Raw genomic sequence first — 23791 nt, 5'->3', positions numbered from 1 at the left:
AAAAAAAAAATTTCTTTACTTTGAGCACAGGCGTCGGCTGATTACTACTCCCATTAGCGGCGCCTGCTCCCGCTGTTATCAGTGACAGCAGTCGTGGGCTGATAGGAGTAGTAGTACTCTCGTCACCCGACTCCTGTGACCCGCGGTAATCTTTTTACCGCGGGTCACAGTCACAGCTGCGGGCTCACGCTGACAACTGACAGGGTGAGCCTGCAGCGCTCTGACTGGCAGGAACGATGTTACTGCCGATCAGAGCCCATTTCCCGTGCTGTCACGTAGATGATAGCATGGGAAACCACGGACGTTCGGGCCCCCATTCATATGAATGGGGTCTGGGTTCGGGTACTGTTCTGAACTTTTAATAGATGTTCGGCCAAACCCGCTGGACCCAAACATCCACGGGTAAGCCCATCATTATATGTGACATCTAATTTCACCAGCAGTACAGAATGGCTGACTATGTGCCATTCTTCGAATCTGACGAGACCACATTGGAAACAACATAAAGAGTCCTTTAAGGGGAACGTCACAGCACTCCAATTCCCAGGATTATGGTGTGGAGTGGCACAATGTACGGTAGACACACCTTTCTAGTCTTCATTACTGGTACACTAATAGTGTGTTTCATTTCTCCAAAGTGTCCCAATAGCTGTTTTTCAACACTACTTTACCAGGGCCCATGTTTGCGCTACTGTGAGAAACCTGTATGGCCCAAGTGTGCTTCCATGACCTGCAGGGTTTCTGGATTTGTGTCCTAACAAGCAGCAGATTTTGGTGATTTATGAGGCCAAGTGCATTCACCATGGCAAAACATTCCTCGGACAACCATTAGTGACCTAACTGATAGCAGCCAAGTTGTGTATGTGCATGCACTTTGCACCTGGTGCTCATATTTGATATTGAATAAATCGAGATGTTTTAAAAATGTAGTTTCTATCTTTTTATTTGCATCAACATCTATCCATCCTGTGCTTTTCATAATCTTACGACTTTTCCTTCCTTCTGATGCCCTCATTTATTCATAAAGTTTTATTTTGTACCAATAGATTTGGAGAGAGTATCTAACGAGAATTGTGCCTAATTTGTAAAAGGCGTAAACCTCTTAATCAAGCACATGCATTTAGAGCTGTGTGTTTGTCTTCATTTTTCTACACTTATGAACATTCACTAAATTTGTCTAAAAATACAGTTTGACCACTTATGTGTTTCTCTTTTGTTTTCTTTCTCAAACTGAAAATAATGGAAGTTTGGATGACAATTGGACATAATTTTAGATAAGACAATTCAACCTGTGCAATTTCCCTCCAAATCACGCATAAACTGATTTACTGCTTTAAAATGTTATTTAGAGACTCACTCGAGACTTCTCCTCTAGTCTTGTCATCATAACAATGGTAGCAGAGCGCTGTTCCCACACCATGCGCCAAAAGTCTCCAAAACTATCAGGCAAGGGTCCCTGTGTTGCTATATATGCATTTTGTTTCCGGTAACCATCAATATAGTTGGCATTTATGTAGTCACTGCCAAGAATTCCTGCAATAAATGGATATAATAATTACATAATAATCACAAAATAAAAAATACAAAAGATATTAAAAGTGTATAATGCGTATCTGTAACACTTTAACAAACTTATTAAAAATGAACAGTTGCAAATTAGTGAATACATTTCTGGTAGTAATTGATTAAAATAAGAGAGAAGTGAGTGTTACTACATAGGCATACGAGTCCAAGAGGGTTCTTAATGACAGCTCACTCTGTACAAAGGTTTGTACAGGGAGGGCTAACAATCAGCTACAGTCTGCACCCATAGATAGCTGGGTTTTCAATCATATAGGAATCATATGAGACATTGCAATTTAAACTGGCTCTCTTACCAACTGTATATCTACTTTGTATTTGTAACATGATTACTTGTAGATCTTAATGCATGTTTAATGTTTAGTGGGTGTAAGGCAGCGCTAGTCATCATACTAGGGATACTCGCTGCACCGGGTAAATTAAGCACACGTGCAATGTCCTTCCGGTATTTTCTCAATACAGCAGTTTATTATATCATCATAAACCGCATATCACACAGTCCTTCTTAGTTTATCACCGGCATGTTTACACACTTCAATCACCGGGAGTCTCTCAAGTAGCAGACAGGCCCAATTGGCCCAGGTTACAGACTTCAGCAAGGTAATACTTTAGCAATTTCCATATAAGTGTCCATATAACAAAGTGTATTACCTTTGCCGGGTTCAGTTGCTGCAGTCCATCTGATTTGCCACCACTGTGGCTTTGCGGCTTCCCAGGTGGGGGTCTCTAGCCATCGTCCCTCGAAGGCTACTGGTATGTCTTTCACACTCACAATATCCAGCCTGTGCCTTTCAGGAATCTTCAGCAAGCCTCTGCCTTCCAAGGCCACTAGCATCCACTCACAGGATCCAGTCTCGGCCTTTCAGGCTGCCAGGCTTCACTCGGCCTCACAAGAACGTTGTCCCACACACACGGGAACAGGCCTCACGCCTCTCACACACCTGTCTCAAATTAACAGGGTTTTTATATCCTGTAGCACACACACAACACACACACACACACACAGACAGGACCTTGCTGATGTCACAGTCATGTGATCAGACAGACATTCTGTGCGCGCAAGACCTGTGCTATGTCACAGTCATGTGACCAGTCACCTGAGGGGGAGGGTACATGGTCAGGTAAAACACATCCTGGACCATTACCGTAATGCCAGCAAGTCGCTGCATTACATATCCCCCCCTCTGTTCAAACTTGTGGGGTTGAACACATAATATACACAATCACTATAACCCCCAGCTCTGTTCAAACTTGTGGGGTTGAACACATAATATACACAATGACATTATAATCCCCAGTTCACATAGAGACCATGTACTTTACAATTGTGCTACTCAGCCCCTGGAACATTAGTCTACGACATTAGCCCATTCCTTAGGGACCTACCATTTGTCACTGTCACTGACTTAGTCAGGTCACCTTTCCGGGTCGTAACCTTGTCAGAGCTCCCCCGCTCCCAGCGGTCAGTTGTAACCTTGTCAGGTCTCCCCAAGCTCCCAGTGGTCAGTTGTAACTTTGTCAGGTCTCCCCCTCTCCTAGCGGTCCATCATACAGCGGTGTGACTCACATGCCCTGGTATCTAAGGTCCGGTTCGACTCCGTACTGTCCCGTCCTCTATTGGGTCGTTTGTATGGGCTGCTCCAACCTGAGTCACTGGAGGTCTCACTGCCTCTAAACCCATGCCCACTACTCTCAGGACATCTTGAAACGTCCCTAACTCCAGCTATAGCTGTTCTGTTATTTAAGGGGCCCTTTCTCTGTCTGGTCTCATAATTTCTAGATGGCTGCCATCTTCTGCTACTCAGATGATGCTGTCTATCCACTCGCAGTCTAGCGAGATTCAACTGTTCTACCTCTCGCATGTAGGTCACTCGGTACTCCAACAGCATGCGCATATATTCCAGGCTTTCTTCTGTTCCTACAGCGGAGAATAATACCATGCCGTCTTCGTCTGGTATCCAGTCCTGACGATCACATGGACTGCTTACTTTCACCACACCAGACTTCTTGACCATCAGCTGCATGGCTCGACCATTTCCCCCAACGAGCTTCCTTACCAGAAAATGAGGCACCCGGATGACCTCTTCACGCATACTGTGAGCTTTCCTCATCAACTCCAGTTGTCTAACGGCTTGTTCCGTCTTCAACCGGAGAAAGCGCTTCGTGCGAATTCATCGCCAGTGTATGTCACTCAGGATAGCCACTCTCTTCACTGTGACTTCGGTCGTGGACAGGACCACCAGCTGTTTAGCTTCTGAGGTCAAGTACACCTTACAGGCTCCCAAGGCCTTCTTAAACTCCTCATGCACGGACTCACCGGTGCATTCTTCCCTCAAATCCTCGGGCACATCTACGAGGCACTTGTACCGAGACCTTTCTGTAACATACCTGGCGGCGTCCTTGCATGGTGGTCCATCTCCCACTGTGCAAGAGAGCGCACTTGATCTCCTGTCCAGAGTGTCTCTCTGGCTTCCCTCCATGCTGTCTGTTTGTGTCTGTCTCTGCTGCTTAAGGGCGGCGCCCGATCACTTCCTGCTTTTTGTACCTGCTGTGGGTCACACCCCTTGTGCGTCCTCAGCCTATTGCTGCCTGACACTTGGTATATAGCTCAGCAGCTCCCTTCTATCCCTGCCTGAGCATAGTGTTTTCCTTCAGTGTGTGCTTGCACACTGAAGGTGCCAGGTCCCGTTCTGTGTTCTCTTGTCTGCCTATCCTGGAGGCTGTATTTCCAGGCCTGTCTGAACACGCTCCTAGCCTGTTCCTCCTGCCTTCTAGGGGCCGATTACCTAGACCTGTTCCTGTATCTTGTCTGACCTGTCTGAACACGCTCCTAGCCTGTTCCTCCTGCCTTCTAGGGGCCGGTTCCCTAGACCCGCTCCTGTATCTTGTCTGTCCTGTCTGAACACGCTCCTTGCCTGTTCATCCTGCCTCTCTGGGGGCCGTATTCCCAGACCCGCTCCTGTATCCCGCTGCAGTGTCGGTCTCCTCCGTACACTCAGTTCCAGTCTGAACTCTCTCCTATCCTTTACCTGTTTTTCCTCTATGTCCGTTCCCTTCCTTTTTCTGCAGAGTCTGAACTCTTACCTAACTCCTGCTTGTTGTCTCTGTACTCCCGTTTGTGAGTTTGTGGTCCACTCGCTACTTCACTGCAAGTACCCTGTGGGTGTCTGGCTCTGCCTTTCCCTTCCTGTCTGTTCCGTGTGAACAGAGCCCTGTCCCCCCTACTCAGCCTAGCCTGCTCTGACTCCTCTGCCCGCTGCTCCGGCAGTCCTGTCCTGCCCTGCTTCTGCCCGCTGCTCCGGCAGTCCTGTCCTGCCCTGCTTCTGCCCGCTGCTCCGGCAGTCCTGTCCTGCCCTGCTTCTGCCCGCTGCTCCGGCAGACCTGTCCTGCCCTGCTTCTGCCCGCTGCTCCGGCAGTCCTGTCCTGCCCTGCTTCTGCCCGCTGCTCCGGCAGTCCTGTCCTGCTTCTGCCCGCTGCTCCGGCAGTCCTGTCCTGCCCTGCTTCTGCCCGCTGCTCCGGCAGTCCTGTCCTGCCCTGCTTCTGCCCGCTGCTCCGGCAGTCCTGTCCTGCCCTGCTTGTGCTCGCTGCTCCTGCAAACCCGTCCTGCTCTGTTCTTGCCCACCGCTTCGGGCGTTCCCTCTCTGCTGTGGTTGTCTACCGCATCTGCGGTTCTGTGACCCAGTCTGTACTGGGTCTTAACCTTTCTGTGCTCCAGCCCGTCCTTTCGGCCAGTACCTCCCTGCCTGCATACTCGCCTGTATCCACCCATCTGCATACCTGCCGTGTTTGCTTATATCCACCAGTCTGTGCCAGCCTAACCTGCCTGTTCCTGAGTCCCAGTGTGTACTGGGTCCTATCCCGCCTGTGTTCCTACCTGCTAGTGCCTCCCTGTCTGCACTCTAGCTGTGCTTGCCTGTACCCCTCTACCTGTATTGTTCCTGAGTCCCAGTGTGTACTGGGTCCTATCCCGCCTGTGTTCCTACCTGCTAGTGCCTCCCTGGCTGCACTCTAGCTGCGCTTGCCTTTACCCGCCTGCCTGCATACCAGTCGTGCCTGCCTATACCCTCCAGTCTGTGCGCCAGCCTAACCAGCCTGATCCAGTAATCCCTGTGTGGGTCAACCCCCGTGTCCGGAGTTTGACCTGGAGTAGCACCTGGTCCCTCTGCCCGGTTTCTCCCTGGTGCACTGGCGTCGTATGCCGTCGTGCCATCTTGGTCGGATCGGCCAGATACTTAGTCACGCCCCTCCAGGCACTCTCCGGTTCATGGTCCAGTGGAATCACTACAATCACACGCACACGCCGCTCAGCCCGGGCGTGTGCATAACACTTTCGATCTCATCAGTGGTTTCCCTACGATCAACCAGCTCAGGGTTCAGGGACAACTGACTTTCAGCTTCTTCCCCCTTTACGCTTCCCCTGAGCTGACTCACAGCTACACATTCACAAATTCTCGTCTTGACCACTTCCACTTCATATTTATCTTCTGTTACCATACTATTAGCTCTGCTCAGGTCCACCTTTTCATGGTATAAGGGACAGGGCGCCACGTGTTTGCCCTTTTCCTTCTCCAAGGAGGCCTTGTTCACTGAGTGATACTTTGTCAGGCGACTTTTGAGCCCGGAAACTCCTTCCTCTAGTTCCGCCACTCGCCTCTCAGCGGCCCGTCTCTGAAGCTCTTCCTGCTTCAACTGCTCTTTTAACAGTAGAGTTCTTGCAGACCTCTCTATCTCCAATGCGCCCACTCGGCTCTCAACAGCCAGTCTCTCCAGCTTCTCTTGCATCCACTGGGCTTGTAGCAACTCCTTGAGCCCCTTGATCTCGGCTCCTACATCCACCGAATCATCCGAGCTCACATCACTCGAGGAAGTATCTGCTTCACACCTCCCATCTCCAGTGACCAACTCCTGGCCCTGGTCTGTGGTTTCTCCGATGGACTCCTCCATCTTTTTTCGCTCAGCTTCCATCATGCTGAGCCTTTCCTTAAGGCACGTCTCTGCCCTCTGGAGATTATCACAGAACGTCTGCAACTCCTTCACCTGAGCTTCCAGACCTAAGGTCCTTCTGTGGAGATCACCATTTTCATTCTTGGAGTCACATAGCTCCCGGTTGAACTGTTCGTGCAGTCGTTTTAGGTTTTGGTCACGTCCAGACACTTTAACCTGCAGCGCCTCTTTTAAGGCAGACAGCTCTCTATCCCTCTGGTGTAGTCCCTCATCCAGCCTTTGCTTCACTTGTATCAGCTCTACGTGTACCAGGGAGAACCTATCTTTCAACTCGCACAGCTCATCTTCAAACTCCGCTTTGTCAAGCTCCAACTGAAAAACCTCCTCTTTATTTCTCTGGAACTTTTCCTTCCAATTGTTGACTTCCTTGCTGTTTTCCTCCAGTTCTCGCTGCAAGTTCCTCACAACCTGGTTTAATTTCTGCTGTTCAGACTCCAGGCTCCGCTGGTCTGAGGACACGTTCTCCAGGTTTTCCCATAGATGCTGCACGTTACCCTGACACTGCTGCCTGATAGGCTCCAGCTCTTGGTCACTGGCCACCTCCTCTTCTACCGCTAAGGAAGGATCCACACTTGAAACAAAGGCACACAGTACTACATTTTCCTTATTTTCTCCTTCAGCGAAGACTACAGGAGCAACCTTTTTGTGGCCCTTCCGCCGTCCACGAGATGGGGACCTTCTCACCTCATCTAGCCCCTCCTGACTGACCTCTCCTACTACTTTTGTAGTGTCACCGTCAGCTACGGGGTCTGTGTCACTCCCCATGGTGTTGTGGACTAACAGGTCACCTCCCACTTTGACGTCACCCCCTTCTACTGGAGCTACCCCGTTATCAACGGTCACATTGTCATTTTTAGGAGGTACCAACCCACCACCAGTAATTTTTTTTGATTTTCTATCCTCCACGCTGTTTTGAACAACCGCCCCTTCTTTTGACTTCGCCCCCTTTTTAACAACCACACCGGCGGGGGAATTTTTACAAGAAAAATCAACAATAGTCTTAGGACTCAGTTCACAACAGCTCTTACCACCTCCCCGGGCACTCTGGGACAACAAGGGCGCCCCCGGAGAGTTCAAGGAATGGTCCGCTGCCGCCTCTCTGTAACGGGCCAACAGCTCCTGCCCTTCCTGCACCACGACCTCTTGTCGTTTCTTCCATACCTGCTGTTGTTTCTCAAATGCCTGCTGCGAGTCCTGTTGTAGTTTCTCAAATGCCTGCTGCGAGTCCTGTTGTAGTTTCTCCCATACCTGCTGTTGTTTCTCAAATGCCTGCTGCGAGTCCTGTTGTTGTTTCTCCAAAGCCTGCTGCTGCGACTCCCACAGGCATTTCAATCGCTCAACAGCTTCAGACTCATCGGCTGCTCCCTTCACAGCCATCATTATCTGCTCCTGCATTTCTTCAGGAAACTCCATTATGCCGAAGAGCGATTGCACACGGTCATCTAACTCCTTCTCCATTCCGTCTGGAGATACTGCACCATCTATGGACATCACGGTACACACTAGACACTTTACACCGCTCTCTCCGAAAATTTTCGTGTCGCCGCCGAGCCACAGCAAAACCGGATTTGAGTGCGACGACAATCTTCGCAACCCCACCGAGTTGCAGCCAGATGCTTTAATCCACACTTGTCGTCCTGTGCCGTTGCCCCTAGCAACCGGGCTGCAGTTGCCCCTAGCAACCGGGTTGTCGTTGCCGCTAGCAACCGGGCTGCAGTTGCCCGCATTCTCCACCATATGTAAGGCAGCGCTAGTCATCATACTGGGGATACTCGCTGCACCGGGTAAATTAAGTACGCGTGCAATGTCCTTCCGGTATTTTCTCAATACAGCAGTTTATTATATCATCATAAACCGCATATCACACAGTCCTTCTTAGTTTATCACCGGCATGTTTACACACTTCAAACACCGGGAGTCTCTCAAGTAGCAGACAGGCCCAATTGGCCCAGGTTACAGCCTTCAGCAAGGTAATACTTTAGCAATGTCCATATAAGTGTCCATATAACAAAGTGTATTACCTTTGCCGGGTTCAGTTGTTGCAGTCCATCTGATTTGCCACCACTGTGGCTTTGCGGCTTCCCAGGTGGGGGTCTCTAGCCATCGTCCCTCGAAGGCTACTGGTATGTCTTTCACACTCACAATATCCAGCCTGTGCCTTTCAGGAATCTTCAGCAAGCCTCTGCCTTCCAAGGCCACTAGCATCCACTCACAGGATCCAGTCTCGGCCTTTCAGGCTGCCAGGCTTCACTCGGCCTCACAAGAACGTTGTCCCACACACACGGGAACAGGCCTCACGCCTCTCACACACCTGTCTCAAATTAACAGGGTTTTTATATCCTGTAGCACACACACCACACACACACACAGACAGGACCTTGCTGATGTCACAGTCATGTGATCAGACAGACATTCTGTGCGCGCAGGACCTGTGCTATGTCACAGTCATGTGACCAGTCACCTGAGGGGGAGGGTACATGGTCAGGTAAAACACATCCTGGACCATTACCGTAAAGCCAGCAAGTCGCTGCATTACATGGGTTACTCCAACATGCATTCTGGGCCCTAAAAAGGGCTTATCTCATATTTGTTCTTCATGAGCACACCGCTAAACAATAGCATAAATGTAGAATAAACCTTTCTCAAGCACAACATTTGCGTTACTAAACACCTAATGTACATACATATGGGTATCATTTGTAATTTGGCCCTCAAGCAACATGTCCCATCTAAATTTGTATTTAAAAAAAGCATCCTAATCACCTATGCCATGATGTGTAAGTGCATTAAAATACTTACCGGTCGCTATTTACTATGGTTACCAGCACCACTCTGGACCTCTCTGGCTCATGTGACCTGCTAGAAAACTAATCAGCTCACACAGGGACATAGTTGTGAACCAGAAGTCACTTTCTCAATGCAAGTCTATGGCGATTCCTTGTGAGGCTCCATAGTCTTACACTGAAGGAAGTTGCTCCACACCAGATAATAGTCCCAGTGAGAGCCGGGATTGAGAAGGAACGGTCGCTTGGGATTGGAAGAGCGATGAAAAAAGGGGAAGACAGCGAGTATTTCTATGCACTAAGACATCATTACATAGGTGATTAGGATGCTTTATGAAATACAAATTTTGATGAGACATTTATTCAGGTTTTTTCTACTTTTTGCTAAAATTCAACATAAAATGTTAAAAAAAATTCAACTTGTTAATTTCAAGCAATTATACGCTGCCAAACCATTGAGTGGTCAAAATAACCCCCAAAAATTGTTCTCTCTCTCAAGAGCATGGTGATACCAAATATTTGCTTGGCCATGATGTTACCAAATATTAGGCCTGCATTTTGCCATGCACATTCTTTGGGGTACTGTGACTGGAGGAAGGTCAGATCCCAGCAATAGCAGAAAGACCACAGCTGTGTAGAAACGCTGACGCCTGTTCCTGGTGGAATGGGCAGGATGTTAAAGGGTTTTTTCCAGTTTTAGAAAACCCCTGTGCCCAGGCACAGTTTGTTTAAAAATTAAAAACAAACTGTGCTTTACCCATCTTCCACGAGTTTAGTGCTGAGTCTTCACACTGTCTGATATTGTCGGCAGCGCTCACATCAAGTTGGTAGCACTGCAGATAGCTCATGCCGTCTATTCGGGCGCTAAATTCAACGTGATGTCAGCGCTGCAGACAATGAAAGACACTTGGAGCAGCAGCGGAGACTCAGCGCTGAACCAGGGAGATTGAGTAAAGCACAGTTTGTTTATTTAACCAAAAAATAACTACAGTGGTGTGAAAAAGTGTTTGCCCCCTTCCTGATTTCTTATTCTTTTGCATGTTAGTCACACTTAAATGTTTCAGATCACAAAACAAATTTAAATATTAGACAAAGATAACACAAGTAAACACAAAATGCAGTTTTTAAAAGAAGGTCTTTATTATTAAGGGAAAAAGAAATCCAAACCTACAGGACCCTGTGTGAAAAAGTGATTGCCCCCTAAACCTAATAACTGGTTGGGCCTCCCTTAGCAGCAACAACTGCAATCAAGCGTTTGCGATAACTGGCAATGAGTCTTTAACAACGCTCTGGAGGAATTTTGGCAGCTCATCTTTGCAGAATTGTTGTAATTCAGCCACATTGGAGGGTTTCCGAGCATGAACCACCTTTTTAAGGTCATGCCACAACATCTCAATTGGATTAAGGTCAGGAATTTGACTAGGCCACTCCAAAGTCTTAATTTTGTTTTTCTTAAGCCATTCGAAGGTGGACTTGCTGGTGTGTTTTGGATCATTGTCCTGCTGCATAACCCAAGCTCACTTCAGCTTGAGGTCACACATAGATGGCCGGACATTCTCCTTCAGGAATTTTTGGTAGACAGCAGAATTCATGGTTCCATTTACCACAACAAGTCTTCCAGCTCCTGAAGAAGCAAAACAGCCCAAGACCATCAAACTATTAACACCATATTTTACTGTTGGTATGATGCTCCTTTTCTGAAATGCTGTGTTACTTCTACGCCACATGTAATGGGACATACATCTTCCAAAAAGTTCCAACTTTTGTCTAGTCAGTCCATAGAGTATTCTCCCAAAAGTCGTGGTGATCATCAAGATGTTTTCTGGCAAAACTGAGACGAGCCTTTATGTCCTTCTTGCTCAGCAGTGGTTTTAGTCTTGGAACTCTGTCATGCATGCCATTTTTGCCCAGTCTCTTTCTTATGGTGGAGTCATGAACACTGACCTTAACTGAAACAAATGAGGCCTGCAGTTCTTTGGATGTTGTTGTGGGGTCTTTTGTGGCCTCTTGGATGAATCGTCGCTGAGCTCTTGGGGTAATTTTGGTCGGTCGGCCACTCCTGGGAAAATTCACCACTGTTTCATGTTTTTGCCATTTGCTAATAATGCCTCTCATTGTGGTTAGCTGGAGTCCCAAAGCTTTATAAATGCCAATAAAACCTTTTCCAGACTGATAGATCTAAATTACTTTGTTTCTCATTTGTTCCTGAATTTCTTTGGATCGCAGCATGATGTCTAGCTTTTGAGGATCTTTTGCTCTACTTCACTTTGTCAGGCAGGTCCTACTTAAGTGATTTCCTGATTGAGAACAGGTGTGGCAGTAATCAGGCCTGTGTGTGGCTAGGGAAATTGAACTCAGCTTCCCAAAGATGTGATAAAGCACAGTTAATATATATTTTAAGGGGGAGGGGGCAATCAATTTTTAACACAGGACCCTGTATGTTTATATTTCTTTTCCCCTTAATAATAAAGACCTTCATTTTAAATCTGCATTTTGTGTTTACTTACTGTTTGTGTTATATTTGTCTAATATTTAAATTTGTTTTGTGATCTGAAACATTTAAGTTTGACAAAACATGCAAAAGAATAAGAATTCAGAAAGGGGCAAACACTTTTTCACACCACTGTAATTGCCTTCTTTATGCACACATACTAATAAAGTTGGTTATAGTAGTAGTTTTCACACATTTGACTTAAAGGGGTTTTCCCACTAACAAAAGTTAATTTTAAATCAATAGATCTTAGAATAATAATAACTTCCACAATTCCACAACTGGATGTGTTTAAATAAAATGTCCCTGTGCTGAGAATCTTATAAATGTGCCCCTGCTGTGTCCTATCTAAGAAACCGGCAAATCCTTGCAGTGCACAGTGCGTCCACTGGGGAGATTCATAAGTCTGCAGTCACACAGAGTGAGACTGGACAACTCATTTAAATAAAAACACAGCAAATTAATATTTTGTGCAGAGTGCACTATTTGATGCTTTATGTATTAGAAATTATAACCTAGAGCATTTATATACCTGAGAACCAAGACGACAAATTTTTCCATTTGGAGATAGAGACTTTAGAGAAACCAGACAAAAGAATATACTTTGCGGTATGTTAATAATTTCATACAAAATTATTTAAGTGGGTTTATGCAGTTTTGTACCTTCAACAGGCATGAGAATGACACGAGAGTGATCATAGGCAATCACATTAGCATAGCGGTTTTTGGGTTTGTTGACTTCAAGATTTGAGTGCTCCCAAGTAAACTGCTGACCAGGATCAATTGACTGAAAAAAAAAATCAAATGGTAACTAACTATGAATGTGCAATCATTTCTACAATGAAATATCTTCCATGTTGTCTAATTACTTGATGGCAGTATATAGTAGATTAATGGGTTGGAAACAATTCAGTAGGTCAGCACAATGAAATAGGTTTATTCTCAGGCAATACACAGATCATGGGAGTTCAATAGGTTCAAAATTTCTTAGATACAAGATACATGGGGGTAGGACTGTCTTGTAAAAAAAAAAACGGGTCTGTTGCTCATAGCAGTCAATCACAGCACATATTTCAAATTCCAAGAGCAGAATATTAAATGCAAGTGGCATTGTTATTATTTAGGGCAACTAAAATATCAGGGTTTTTTTAGACAGTTTCGTAAATCTCCCATATAATCTTCGTATATCCGCTGTCTGAGTAAAGTTCTTGAAGTGGAAAGGGATTCCTGACAGACATTAGACAAGATACTGAGAAACACTATCTGCATATTCAGTGTTTGATTTGACTTCCACTTAAAGCCACCAAACACATTAGACAACTTTCGTCAGACAGCTATATTCTTCAACTGCCCCATACACAAAGCGTTCCTGTGTTTTCTATGAGAGAGCCACCAGGCTACTCTGGAAGCAACTTTTCTCACAAGAACAAAAGGATTGGCTGTTAGAAATCCAACTGGTTGGATTTTTCTCTCCATCATGTTGGGGAAGAGTCGGGAGGCACCCATACACATTTGACTGTCAGCTGAACGTTGAGTTTGACTAACTTTAGTCTAATGCAGTAGCATAGCTACTGGGGAAGCAGAGGGGGGTGGTAGCCCTGGGCCCTAACTCAGAGGGGCGCACCCACAGAACAGTTAATCTCTGCGGCAGAGCAGTGAGACATGGTTTCCCTGCACTGCCGCTTCTCATTCTAAAGTGACCTACAGCCAGCAGAAGGACCAGGTGATGCACTAAACAAGTCATAGGAGGAGCGATGTGATGATGTCATCCTCTCAGGACGTTGAAGCCCTGTGCGTGTCCTGGCACGATGGTCCACCTATAGACTTGCCAAGATCTAGAGTTAGATGAGTATGTGATATTTTTATTTTAATGGTACTTGTGAGGGGACTGTGGGGGTATCATACAACGTAGGGGCTGCTGTGGGAGACCATCACATAATGTGGGGGTGTCTGTAGCGGCCATCATACATTGTGGGGTCTACTGTGGAGACCATCAAAAAGTATGAAGGCTGCTATTGGGGCCATCATACAGTGTGGTAGTATCATACAGTGTTAGGACTACTGTGGGGGCATCACATAGTATGGGGGCATCATACAATGTGAGGGCTACTATGGTGGGCCATAATACAGTGTGAGGACTACTGTGGGGTCCATCATACAGTTTGGGAACTAATGTGGGGCCATCATAGAGTGTAGGAATAATCATACAGTGTGAGGGCTACTGTGGGGGCACCATACAGTGTCAGGTCATAATACAGTGTGAGGGCTACTATGGGGGCCATCATACAGTGTATAGACAACTGTGGGGTCCGACATGCATTTTGGGGACTAATGTGGGAGCATCATACAGTGTAGGAACCATGTGTCCAGTGTGAGGGCTACCGTGGGGGCCATCTGTCACGACTCATATGTCGGGTGACTAGGGATCAGGGGCTCCTACCCAGTCCCTAACACTAGGGGGCGCCCCAGCTCGCCCTATTCCCCGGGATACCTCTGAAGGTTAGGATGCCCGGGCCTCCGCCCTTACCCTAACTCCTGAGTAAGCCCTCCGTGAGTTCACCTCCCCCACCTGGGGAAGAGGGGCACTACTGTGCACCGTAGTACACCAACCCGACAAACAAGGCAACACAGACAAGGGTTAACAGAAAACTCCAGGCACACAAAATATTCACTCACATATAATAGAGGAATGCACTGGGGTGTGAAGGTAGGGGGATAAACCAAAATGGAGAAGGAATAAGGAATTTCCATGCATACAAACCAAACAACTGTCACAAATAGTTCCTCCAACTCTCCTTCTCATAAGTAGTCCTCTCCCTCCATTAGCCATGCAGCAAATGCTAGCTCTAACAATGACTCCAAGCCAGAGCCCAGTATATATAGGAGCGGGGAGTGGCTAACACTGGACAGCTGAGAGGCTAGATGAAAGTAAGCTTCCAGGAGCTCAGAACTGAGCAGTTTAACCCCTGCACTGCTGAAAGAAACCTGCACCATTTAATATGAAGGCGAAAGGCTTCTAATGAGTGCAGGAGTGGGAAGAATCAGATGCTGCGGTCTTTTGGCTCCTCTCTGTCGCGGTAAACCTGTGACACCGTCATACAGTGTAGACACTATTGTGGGGGCATCAACAGTGTGGGGGTTATAATACAATGTGAAGACTATTGTGGGGGCATCATACAGTGTGGGGGCATAATATAGTGTGGCGGCGGCCATCATACAGTGTGAGGGCTACTATGTGGCCATAATACAGTGTGGGCATCTTCCTGTGTATAGAACACTCAGATGTCCCCCTTCCACCTGAGCTGAACCCCTAGCTATGTCTTTAGTCTAATATCTATGGGTGCCTTTACAATCATCACCCATTCTAAGTGACACCAATTTTAACTTTGAAGAATCTAAGATAAGGATTAGTGAAGGTCTTATCAGTTGAACAATCACAGATTAGGAAACCTCTCATACCATTCATGCTGCTCTGTCATTACAAATATCCATGCTTTAGTCGGAAATGCTGCAGCATTTCAAAGAAAACAGTCGAAAGTCTATGGCTAGGGATGAGATGACAGGGAAGACTAGTCACAGAAGCAGGTCTCCTCCAGCTTCTTCTCACTGTCTTGCTTTATTTGTTTGACAGTTCCTTAACTATTTGTACATAGGGGGAGACCTGTCAGTCTAGCTGAGCAGGGTGGGAACCCTTTTCTGTGACTGGTCTTCTTAATTACCTTGTCCCAACCCAAGTTTTCTCCCAAATCAGTGAAGCGTTTAACATAGATGCTTATAATGAGGGAGCCTGTTTTGGGCAGCATGAAAATTTTACAGATTCCCTTTAAAGGGGTAGTCCGGGATTGAGACATAAGTCAGCATTCACTCTACGTGACTACATGTATGCGATTTGCATACTTGTGATCACATTATGACTTGACTCATTAGTCATCTCTCAGTGCACTTCCAATGAAACAAGCCAAACACATCTAAATCGGCAAATCGCATACATGCGGTGACCGCCCGCTCACATCGGCAATACCGGGGATTCAGTAGTCCGCAGTCACAGAGTGACTGATGACTTTTGTCCTAAGTCGGGACAACCCCTTTAAAGATCTATACTTTAAAACGTTACTTGATGTACAATAAAAAATTATATTGTAGTACCGTGTTAGCCAGAAAAATCGATGTAAATATTTTTGTGCCCAAAGATGACAAAAGTATTCTTTATTGGCTAACCAGAACAACATATATATATGTGCAAGCTTTCAGAGCACAGAGGCCCCTTCTTCATGCAGGTTTATAAATTAATTAATAAGACAAGAGCATATAGTGTGTGGACTACTGTGGAGACTGACATAGATTTTAGGGACTAATGTGGGAGCATCATATAGTGTAGGAACCAGGGCTACTGTGGGGGCCATCATACAGTGTGGAGACTATTGTAGGGGCATCAGTCAGTGCGGGGCCATCATACAGTATGGGGGCGTAATAGTGTGGCGGCCTATACAGTGTGGGGGCTACTATGAGGCCATCATACAGTGTGGGCATCTTGCTGTGTATAGGGAACTCAGATGTTCCCCCTCCCTGAGCTGAACCCCTAGCTATGCCTCTGGTCTAATACCTATGGGTGCCTATACAATCATCACCCATTCTAAGTGATAGCAATTTTAACTTTGAAGATTGGCAAGATTGTTAGGATGTTACAGAACATCAGTGGCTGGATTAAGCAATCATTCCTGTCACTGATAATTTGCACTTTTCTTGAAAGGAATTCTGTGCAAAGTTTTGAGGAATCAGACTCTTATTATTTTCTATCTGGGACAATACTGTACATGTAGCAGTTACATCCCTCCCCATTCTCTTGTTTTTTCTGCCCTATCTTTTGTTTGACAATTATGGCTACACTTGATGAGGTCTGGTATAACCAGCAGAAGAAGGAGGTTCTTCTTGCCCTCTGTAGGATGATTGCTGGACTGCTGCAATATGACGCAGAGCAAGTCGGTCACCCTGTGAATGCCAGCCTTACCTGCACCCAGGGTAGTGTGGACCCCCACCTGCAGATGGCCTTGCAGCAACTCGATGCAGACGATTGTGAGGGACGTCTGAACCTGATTCAGCAGTACAGAGAGGTTGAGAGAGCCTACCGAGAGGCTAAGAGACTAGCGTCAAGCTGAGCGACAGCCCAGGCCGAGTGGAGGGAGCGAGAGTACCAGCTGGCGTTAGCACGAATCCAAAATGAGACATCCACCCCATAGAACAGTGAGTCTAGTAATGTCTCCACCTCTAAACCCCATCCTGAGCATTTTCCTGTTATGGATAAGGACGGGTTGTCACGGGTGTGTCGCCACGAAGATCGTCACGATTACACAGCCTGACTTCTCGCAGCTGACTTTTTGGTGCTTTGTGTTTTTCGGCAGTGAGGGAGTTAATTCTCTCTCTCTCTGTGCTAGACGAGGTCCTGCCTCGCCCAGCTGCAATCAATGCTGCTGTAGTGAGACTCCTTCAAATGCCTGCTGGTCTGTTAGGGAAGTGTCGGTGAAAGCATTTCATGCAGACTAACAGAGCGGAACGTGGTATTTGGAGTTTCAGAGATAAGTGTATTCGGAGAGTTTTTTCCCTTCCTCGCTTTATCATTTATCTCCTTTCCTGTTGGTGTTCCCTCTGTTGTAGTTGTGTAGTTTTTGTATGCAAGGTGGTTTTGGTTTTTCCCTTGTACTGTCTCGTTCGTCTAAGTACTGTGTGTGGGCATATTATTACTTGTCCCCTTTTGTTGTGATCGGGGTCCTTCTCAGGACTAGATTACTTAGGTGCAGGGATCCTCAGGAGGTAGGGGTTACGCTGGCGGCCTGGACCTCTGTACCTTTAACAGTACCTCCAGGTTGAGGGATTAGTCAGGGCCCCAGCTTAGGGTTAGCTTAGGCCCCCTACCTCCAGTATACAGAGACAGCGTGACATTTTCACCGACCACTTAGTTTTTCTCCAGCTACCATGGATCCAGTAGCCGGTCTAGCTCGGCAGTTGCAGAGTTTGTCCATGGAGCTGGCGGACGTTAGGTCCAAGGTTTTGTATCCTCAGGAGCAAGCCGGACCAGAACCTAAAGTAGCTCTCCCTGACAGGTTCACTGGGGGGCGGGACAAGTTTTTTGTTTTCCGGGAGGCATGCAAGTTGTACTTTCGGCTGCGGCCTCGGTCATCGGGGAGTGAAGAACAAAGGGTGGGAATTGTCATCTCGCTCCTACAAGGGGACCCACAATCTTGGGCGTTCTCTCTTCCCCCGGGCTCCCCGGCTCTCCAGTCAGTGGATAGGTTTTTCGCTGCTCTGGGTCTTGTATATGATGACCCAGATCGGATCTCCCTTGCTGAGTCTAAGTTACGTAGGATCCAGCAGGGAGATCGTCCGGCAGAGGAATTCTGTTCGGAGTTACGTAGGTGGGCCACGGACACCCAGTGGATTGACCCTGCTCTTAGGAGCCAGTTTTGTCAAGGTTTATCCGACAAATTACAGGATGTGTTGGCACAGTATGACTCTCCCGCGTCACTGGAAGCCGCTATGGCCCTTGCTATTCGCGTTGACAGACGGCTTCGGGAGAGGTGCGGGATAACTCTACCCCCTGTGATGACTCCACCTCCTACAAGGTCCCCTCATATGGTGGTTCCCCTGGTCAGTCCAGAGGAGCCTATGCAATTAGGAGGGACATCATTTTGGGGGAGGGGACCGGTGGTGCGCCATAAGACAGGAAGGTGTTTCTTCTGCGGGAGAAAGGGACATTTTATTGGGGGGTGTCCATCCCGTCCCTTGCAGAGTGAAGAGTCGTCGGAAAACTGTTGATCCCAGGTTGTGTGGTGGACGGCAATCTGGGAGTAGGTATTTCGTCCCTAGGTTCGTCTCAGTTTCTCGTACCGGCGGAGGTGGTGGTGGGTACGAGAACTGAGAGGATATCTGTTCTTCTGGATAGTGGGGCCGGGGCTAATCTGGTTGATGCTCGGTTTGCCCGGGTTCAAGGTATGCGATTGAGTGAGTTGGCTAAACCCATCCCCATATTCTCGATCGATGCCAGGCCTCTCGGTCAGGGAAGTTTTTTGCAAGCTGTGCATGACGTAAAACTTCAAGTGGGGGCGATACATTAAGAACTGTTGTCTTGCTACGTGTTGGAGGGTCTTCCCACTCCTATAGTGTTGGGCCTTCCTTGGTTAACTAAGCATAACCCGGTTATTAATTGGCAAACCAGAGAGATAAGCCAATGGAGTAAATTCTGTAATAAAAACTGCATGAACACGGTCATCGGTGCGGTTACTCCTTGGGTCTTACCTCCATTTCTGGCGGACTTTGAGGATGTATTCTCGGAGAAAGGGTGTCAGGAACTACCTCCTCATCGCGAGTATAACTGTTCTGTAAAACTGCTCCCTGAGGCCAAGTTACCTAAAGCTAGGTTGTATAACCTTTCTGGTCCTGAGAGGCAGGCCATGAAGGATTATATTTCAGAAAGTCTGGCTAAGGGGCATATTAGACCTTCATCTTCACCGGTGGCTGCAGGGTTCTTCTTTGTTAAGAAGAAAGATGGAGGCCTACGCCCTTGCCTGGATTTCCGTGAACTTAATCGGATTACGGTCCGAGATCCGTATCCGCTCCCACTTATTCCCGATCTCTTTAATCAGATCGTGGGCGCCAAATGGTTCTCTAAGTTGGAGGCTCAGGGGTACGCCCCTGTTGGACCTCCGGGGAGACTGTTTGTTCCAGATCAGTTGCGACAAAAGGTGATCGAGGCACACCATAACTCAGTTTTTGCAGGACACTCGGGGAGTAGAGCAACTGTGGATCTCCTCTCGCGTCGGTTTTGGTGGCCTAACTTACATAAGGAGGTGGTAACTTTTGTCGCGTCCTGTGGGGTTTGTGCGCGCTCTAAGACCTCACATACCCGTCCGTCTGGGGCCCTCTTACCTTTGAAGATCCCGGAGCGTCCTTGGACTCATCTGTCTATGGACTTTATTACGGACCTCCCTCCGTCTTCGGGTAAAACGGTCATACTCGTTGTAGTGGACAGGTTCAGCAAGATGGCACATTTTATCGCTCTTCCGGCTCTCCCTAATGCTAAAACTCTTGCGCAGGTGTTCATTGGGGAGATTGTGAGGCTTCACGGGGTACCCTCCGAGGTGGTGTCTGATCGGGGGTCTCAGTTTGTGTCCAAGTTCTGGAAGGCGTTTTGTGCACGGCGGGGTATGCATTTGTCGTTCTCATCGGCTTTTCATCCTCAGACGGAACGTATGAACCAGAGCTTGGAGACATATCTCCGGTGTTTTGTGTCAGAGAACCAGGAGGACTGGGCTTCTTTCTTACCTCTGGCAGAGTTTGCTCTTAATAATAGGCGGAGCGAGTCCACTGGTAAGTCCCCGTTTTTTGGGGCATATGGTTTTCACCCCCAGTTTTGTACTTTCAGTAGGGGGGGCTCTTCGGGGGTTCCTGAGGAGGAACGATTTTCCTCATCACTCGCTTCAGTATGGAGAGGGGTGCTGAAGAATCTGAATACTATGGGGAACCGATACAAACGTATGGCTGATAGGAGGAGAGTGTCTGGTCCGGACCTAAGTGTGAACGATCGGGTATGGGTGTCTACCAGGAATATAAAACTTAAGGTTCCCTCCTGGAAACTGGGTCCCAGGTTCATCGGGCCGTACAGAATCAGTTCTATTATTAATCCGGTGGCATTCCGTCTTGACCTCCCCCCTACGTTTAAAATTCACAACGTGTTCCACAGATCGTTGCTTAAGAGGTATGTGGCGCCGGTGGTACCGTCACCTTTACCTCCCCCTCCAGTGGTGGTCAAGGGTAACTTGGAGTTCCAGGTATCGAGGGTCATCGATTCACGCTTTAATCGCCGGTCCCTTCAGTACCTGGTTCATTGGAAAGGGTATGGTCCTGAGGAGAGGATGTGGGTTCCTGCGTCGGATATTAACGCAGACCGATTAGTTCGGGCCTTCCACACGACTCACCCGGATAAACCTGGCCCTGAGGGTCCGGAGGCCCCTCGTAGAAGGGGGGGTACTGTCACGGGTGTGTCGCCACGAAGATCGTCACGATTACACAGCCTGACTTCTCGCAGCTGACTTTTTGGTGCTTTGTGTTTTTCGGCAGTGAGGGAGTTAATTCTCTCTCTCTCTGTGCTAGACGAGGTCCTGCCTCGCCCAGCTGCAATCAATGCTGCTGTAGTGAGACTCCTTCAAATGCCTGCTGGTCTGTTAGGGAAGTGTCGGTGAAAGCATTTCATGCAGACTAACAGAGCGGATCGTGGTATTTGGAGTTTCAGAGATAAGTGTATTCGGAGAGTTTTTTCCCTTCCTCGCTTTATCATTTATCTCCTTTCCTGTTGGTGTTCCCTCTGTTGTAGTTGTGTAGTTTTTGTATGCAAGGTGGTTTTGGTTTTTCCCTTGTACTGTCTCGTTCGTCTAAGTACTGTGTGCGGGCATATTATTACTTGTCCCCTTTTGTTGTGATCGGGGTCCTTCTCAGGACTAGATTACTTAGGTGCAGGGATCCTCAGGAGGTAGGGGTTACGCTGGCGGCCTGGACCTCTGGACCTTTAACAGTACCTCCAGGTTGAGGGATTAGTCAGGGCCCCAGCTTAGGGTCAGCTTAGGCCCCCTACCTCCAGTATACAGAGACAGCGTGACACGGGTACTCTGAAATATTTATGTGGGTGTTTGAAAAGGCCTGCAGACAGTACCAGCTGCCTGCGGACCAGTGGGCCTGATATTTAACCACAGGGCTGCAAGGAAAAGCTCTGGAGGCGTTCACCTCTCTCCCTCGAGACCAAGACGGAGACTATGAGGCCATTAAGCAGGCCCTGATAAAAAAAAAAGTACCAGTTGACTCCTGAGGTGTACAACAACAGTTCCGGGTCCTCCAGCGTGGACCAAATGACAGCTATAGTGATGTGGTGGACGGGCTCAAAACCAACTTTGAGCAGTGAATCCAAGGACTGTCAGTCACCACCATCAAGGATCTGAAGGATCTGATGGTGAAGGACCAGTTTCTTCAGCTTTGCCCTGTGGAGGTGAGGCAGTTCATGCTGGAACAGGAGCCAAAGGAGGCAGCTAAAGCAGCACAGACTGCAGACACTTATGAGACCAATGATACAACTGAGGTGCGGAAATCAGCTGTCGCCAGCTGGAAAGGGGGTAAGCCGACAACCACCACCAGTGCCCCTGCCAGTCTATCTTCAGGAGGTCCTGCTCCATCTTCCAGCACCCGTCCTACCCTGCCGATGCTATACCTGCGACCGAACTGGTCACATCAGCCTTCTCTGCCTGGAGAGGCAGAAGATGAACCCCACACATCTGAGGCCCAGGGGTCTAGTGCTGCTATTCTTTTTGTGAGTGGGGCGGTTTGAAGGGAACGTGAAAATCTGCAACCGGTTACTGTGGACAACACTGTTACTGTTAGGCTCAAGGACACCAGTGCAGAACAAACCCTCATCCGCCCTGAGTTTGTGTTACCGAAGAACTCATCCATGGGAAGACCTTGACTGTGGCTGGGTTTGGGGGTGCTTGCCATCCCTTACCAATGACCTGGATTTTCCTGGATTGAGGTTTGGGGAAGGGGATAAGGGAAGTGGGGGTGTCCAAGAATCTCCCCACAAATGTTTTATTGGGAACTGATCTGGGACGGTTGGTTGCCCAATATATGCCTGACAACCCTCCCAGATCTGATGTTATGTGATGCAACTGTCAGTAATATGAATGTTATGGAAAATAAAAATGTGCTCTGTGGTAAGGGAGAACTCAGCCAAGTCACTCTGCAGGGTGATGTTGCTGAGGATCCCCTAAAAGTAGCCAGCATAAGTGCTAAGAGCGATGGGGACAGACACGGGGATCATTAAGCAGGTGGTCCCGTGCAGCTGACCAGTGTCACGACGGATGGTGACATGGTTGGTAGTAGCTGCCCCATGATTAGCAAGGCTCCTGAGGTAACAGGGGAGAATGGGAGAAGCACAGGGATCATAAGGAAGGTGGTCACGTGCAGCTGACCAGTGTCATGACAGACAATGACATAGACAGTGGTAGCTGTCCCATAATTCGCACAGGTAACAAGGGAGGCAGGGAAGGTCTTATCCCTAGCCTGACTGGAGGGTGGGAAAGTATGTCCCACAATCGGTCAGGGTGGTGCGAAAGTTCGGTCCTCAGCCTATCAGACAAATAGGGAAACGTTATTCCCCGGGGAGACAGCCTACCTAGCCACTGTCACCCACAGCCAGAGAGAACGCCGGTAACGCACTGCCGCGTGGACCCTCTTCAGTCAGCGGGATAACGGAACAAGTTACTGACCCAAAGCAGGTAACGGAGGGTTCCTATAAGGTTGGTGCCTTTGTGTCACTTCTGGCTACCTCTAGCTAGGAGTTTTAGATGTGTCTGGTGGCGCTGAGTGACCTCTCGGAGAAGCCTATCTCGAATCCCAGAAGAAGAGGGTACTGTGAATTCCAGGAAGGGATGCCGAGGAGGTAGGCTTGGGAAAATAACTGTAAATCAGTTTCCCATGCAACGTCAAAAAGGGGGAGGTGTCATAGAAAATATGAAGATTCATAGGCCTCTCCAGTAAGGGGTCACCCCCCCCCCCTCTCTCACACAGAATTTTCAGTAGGAAAAAAGAGTTGACATTCTATGTCTCTTTGAAATAGAATTGCCCAGTTGACAGAGGAAATTACGTATAGTTGGGAAATTACAAATCTAATTATAATTGCTTTTGAAGCCAAGACTCCCTACAGAGTACAGGTAATTAGACAGGAAAGATCTTTTCTGAGGGTCAGATAACAAAAGGGACATGTGTTTATGCATAGTTCGAGAAGTGGAAGAGTCTCTTTTGTCCCCAGGAAATATATCCTGAGTTGAAATTAAACTTTTGCTCCCTCCAGGGGTAATGTTATACCTGCAACCAGACACTGAGGCACCAGTGGAAAATT

General features: G+C 47.8%; 1 protein-coding gene across 1 annotated transcript in view; it reads right to left on the bottom strand.

Annotated features, from left to right (window-relative positions):
* PTPRS (protein tyrosine phosphatase receptor type S) overlaps positions 1 to 23791 on the bottom strand; it is a 600332-nt gene that overhangs the window by 54389 nt on the left and 522152 nt on the right. The window contains exons 24-25 of the mRNA XM_073652674.1: positions 12523 to 12646; positions 1358 to 1533 (exon numbers count right to left, since the gene is read on the bottom strand). Coding sequence (XP_073508775.1) covers positions 1358 to 1533; positions 12523 to 12646 — 300 coding nt within the window. The remainder of the gene's footprint in view (positions 1 to 1357; positions 1534 to 12522; positions 12647 to 23791) is intronic.

Source organism: Phyllobates terribilis, unplaced genomic scaffold (genome assembly GCF_046119375.1).
Source record: "Phyllobates terribilis strain yellow unplaced genomic scaffold, ASM4611937v1 Scaffold_1__5_contigs__length_1240528914, whole genome shotgun sequence".
NCBI lineage: Eukaryota > Metazoa > Chordata > Amphibia > Anura > Dendrobatidae > Phyllobates > Phyllobates terribilis.
Note: the sequence above shows the minus strand (reverse complement) of the source record. Positions and strands in the feature narration are given on the sequence as shown.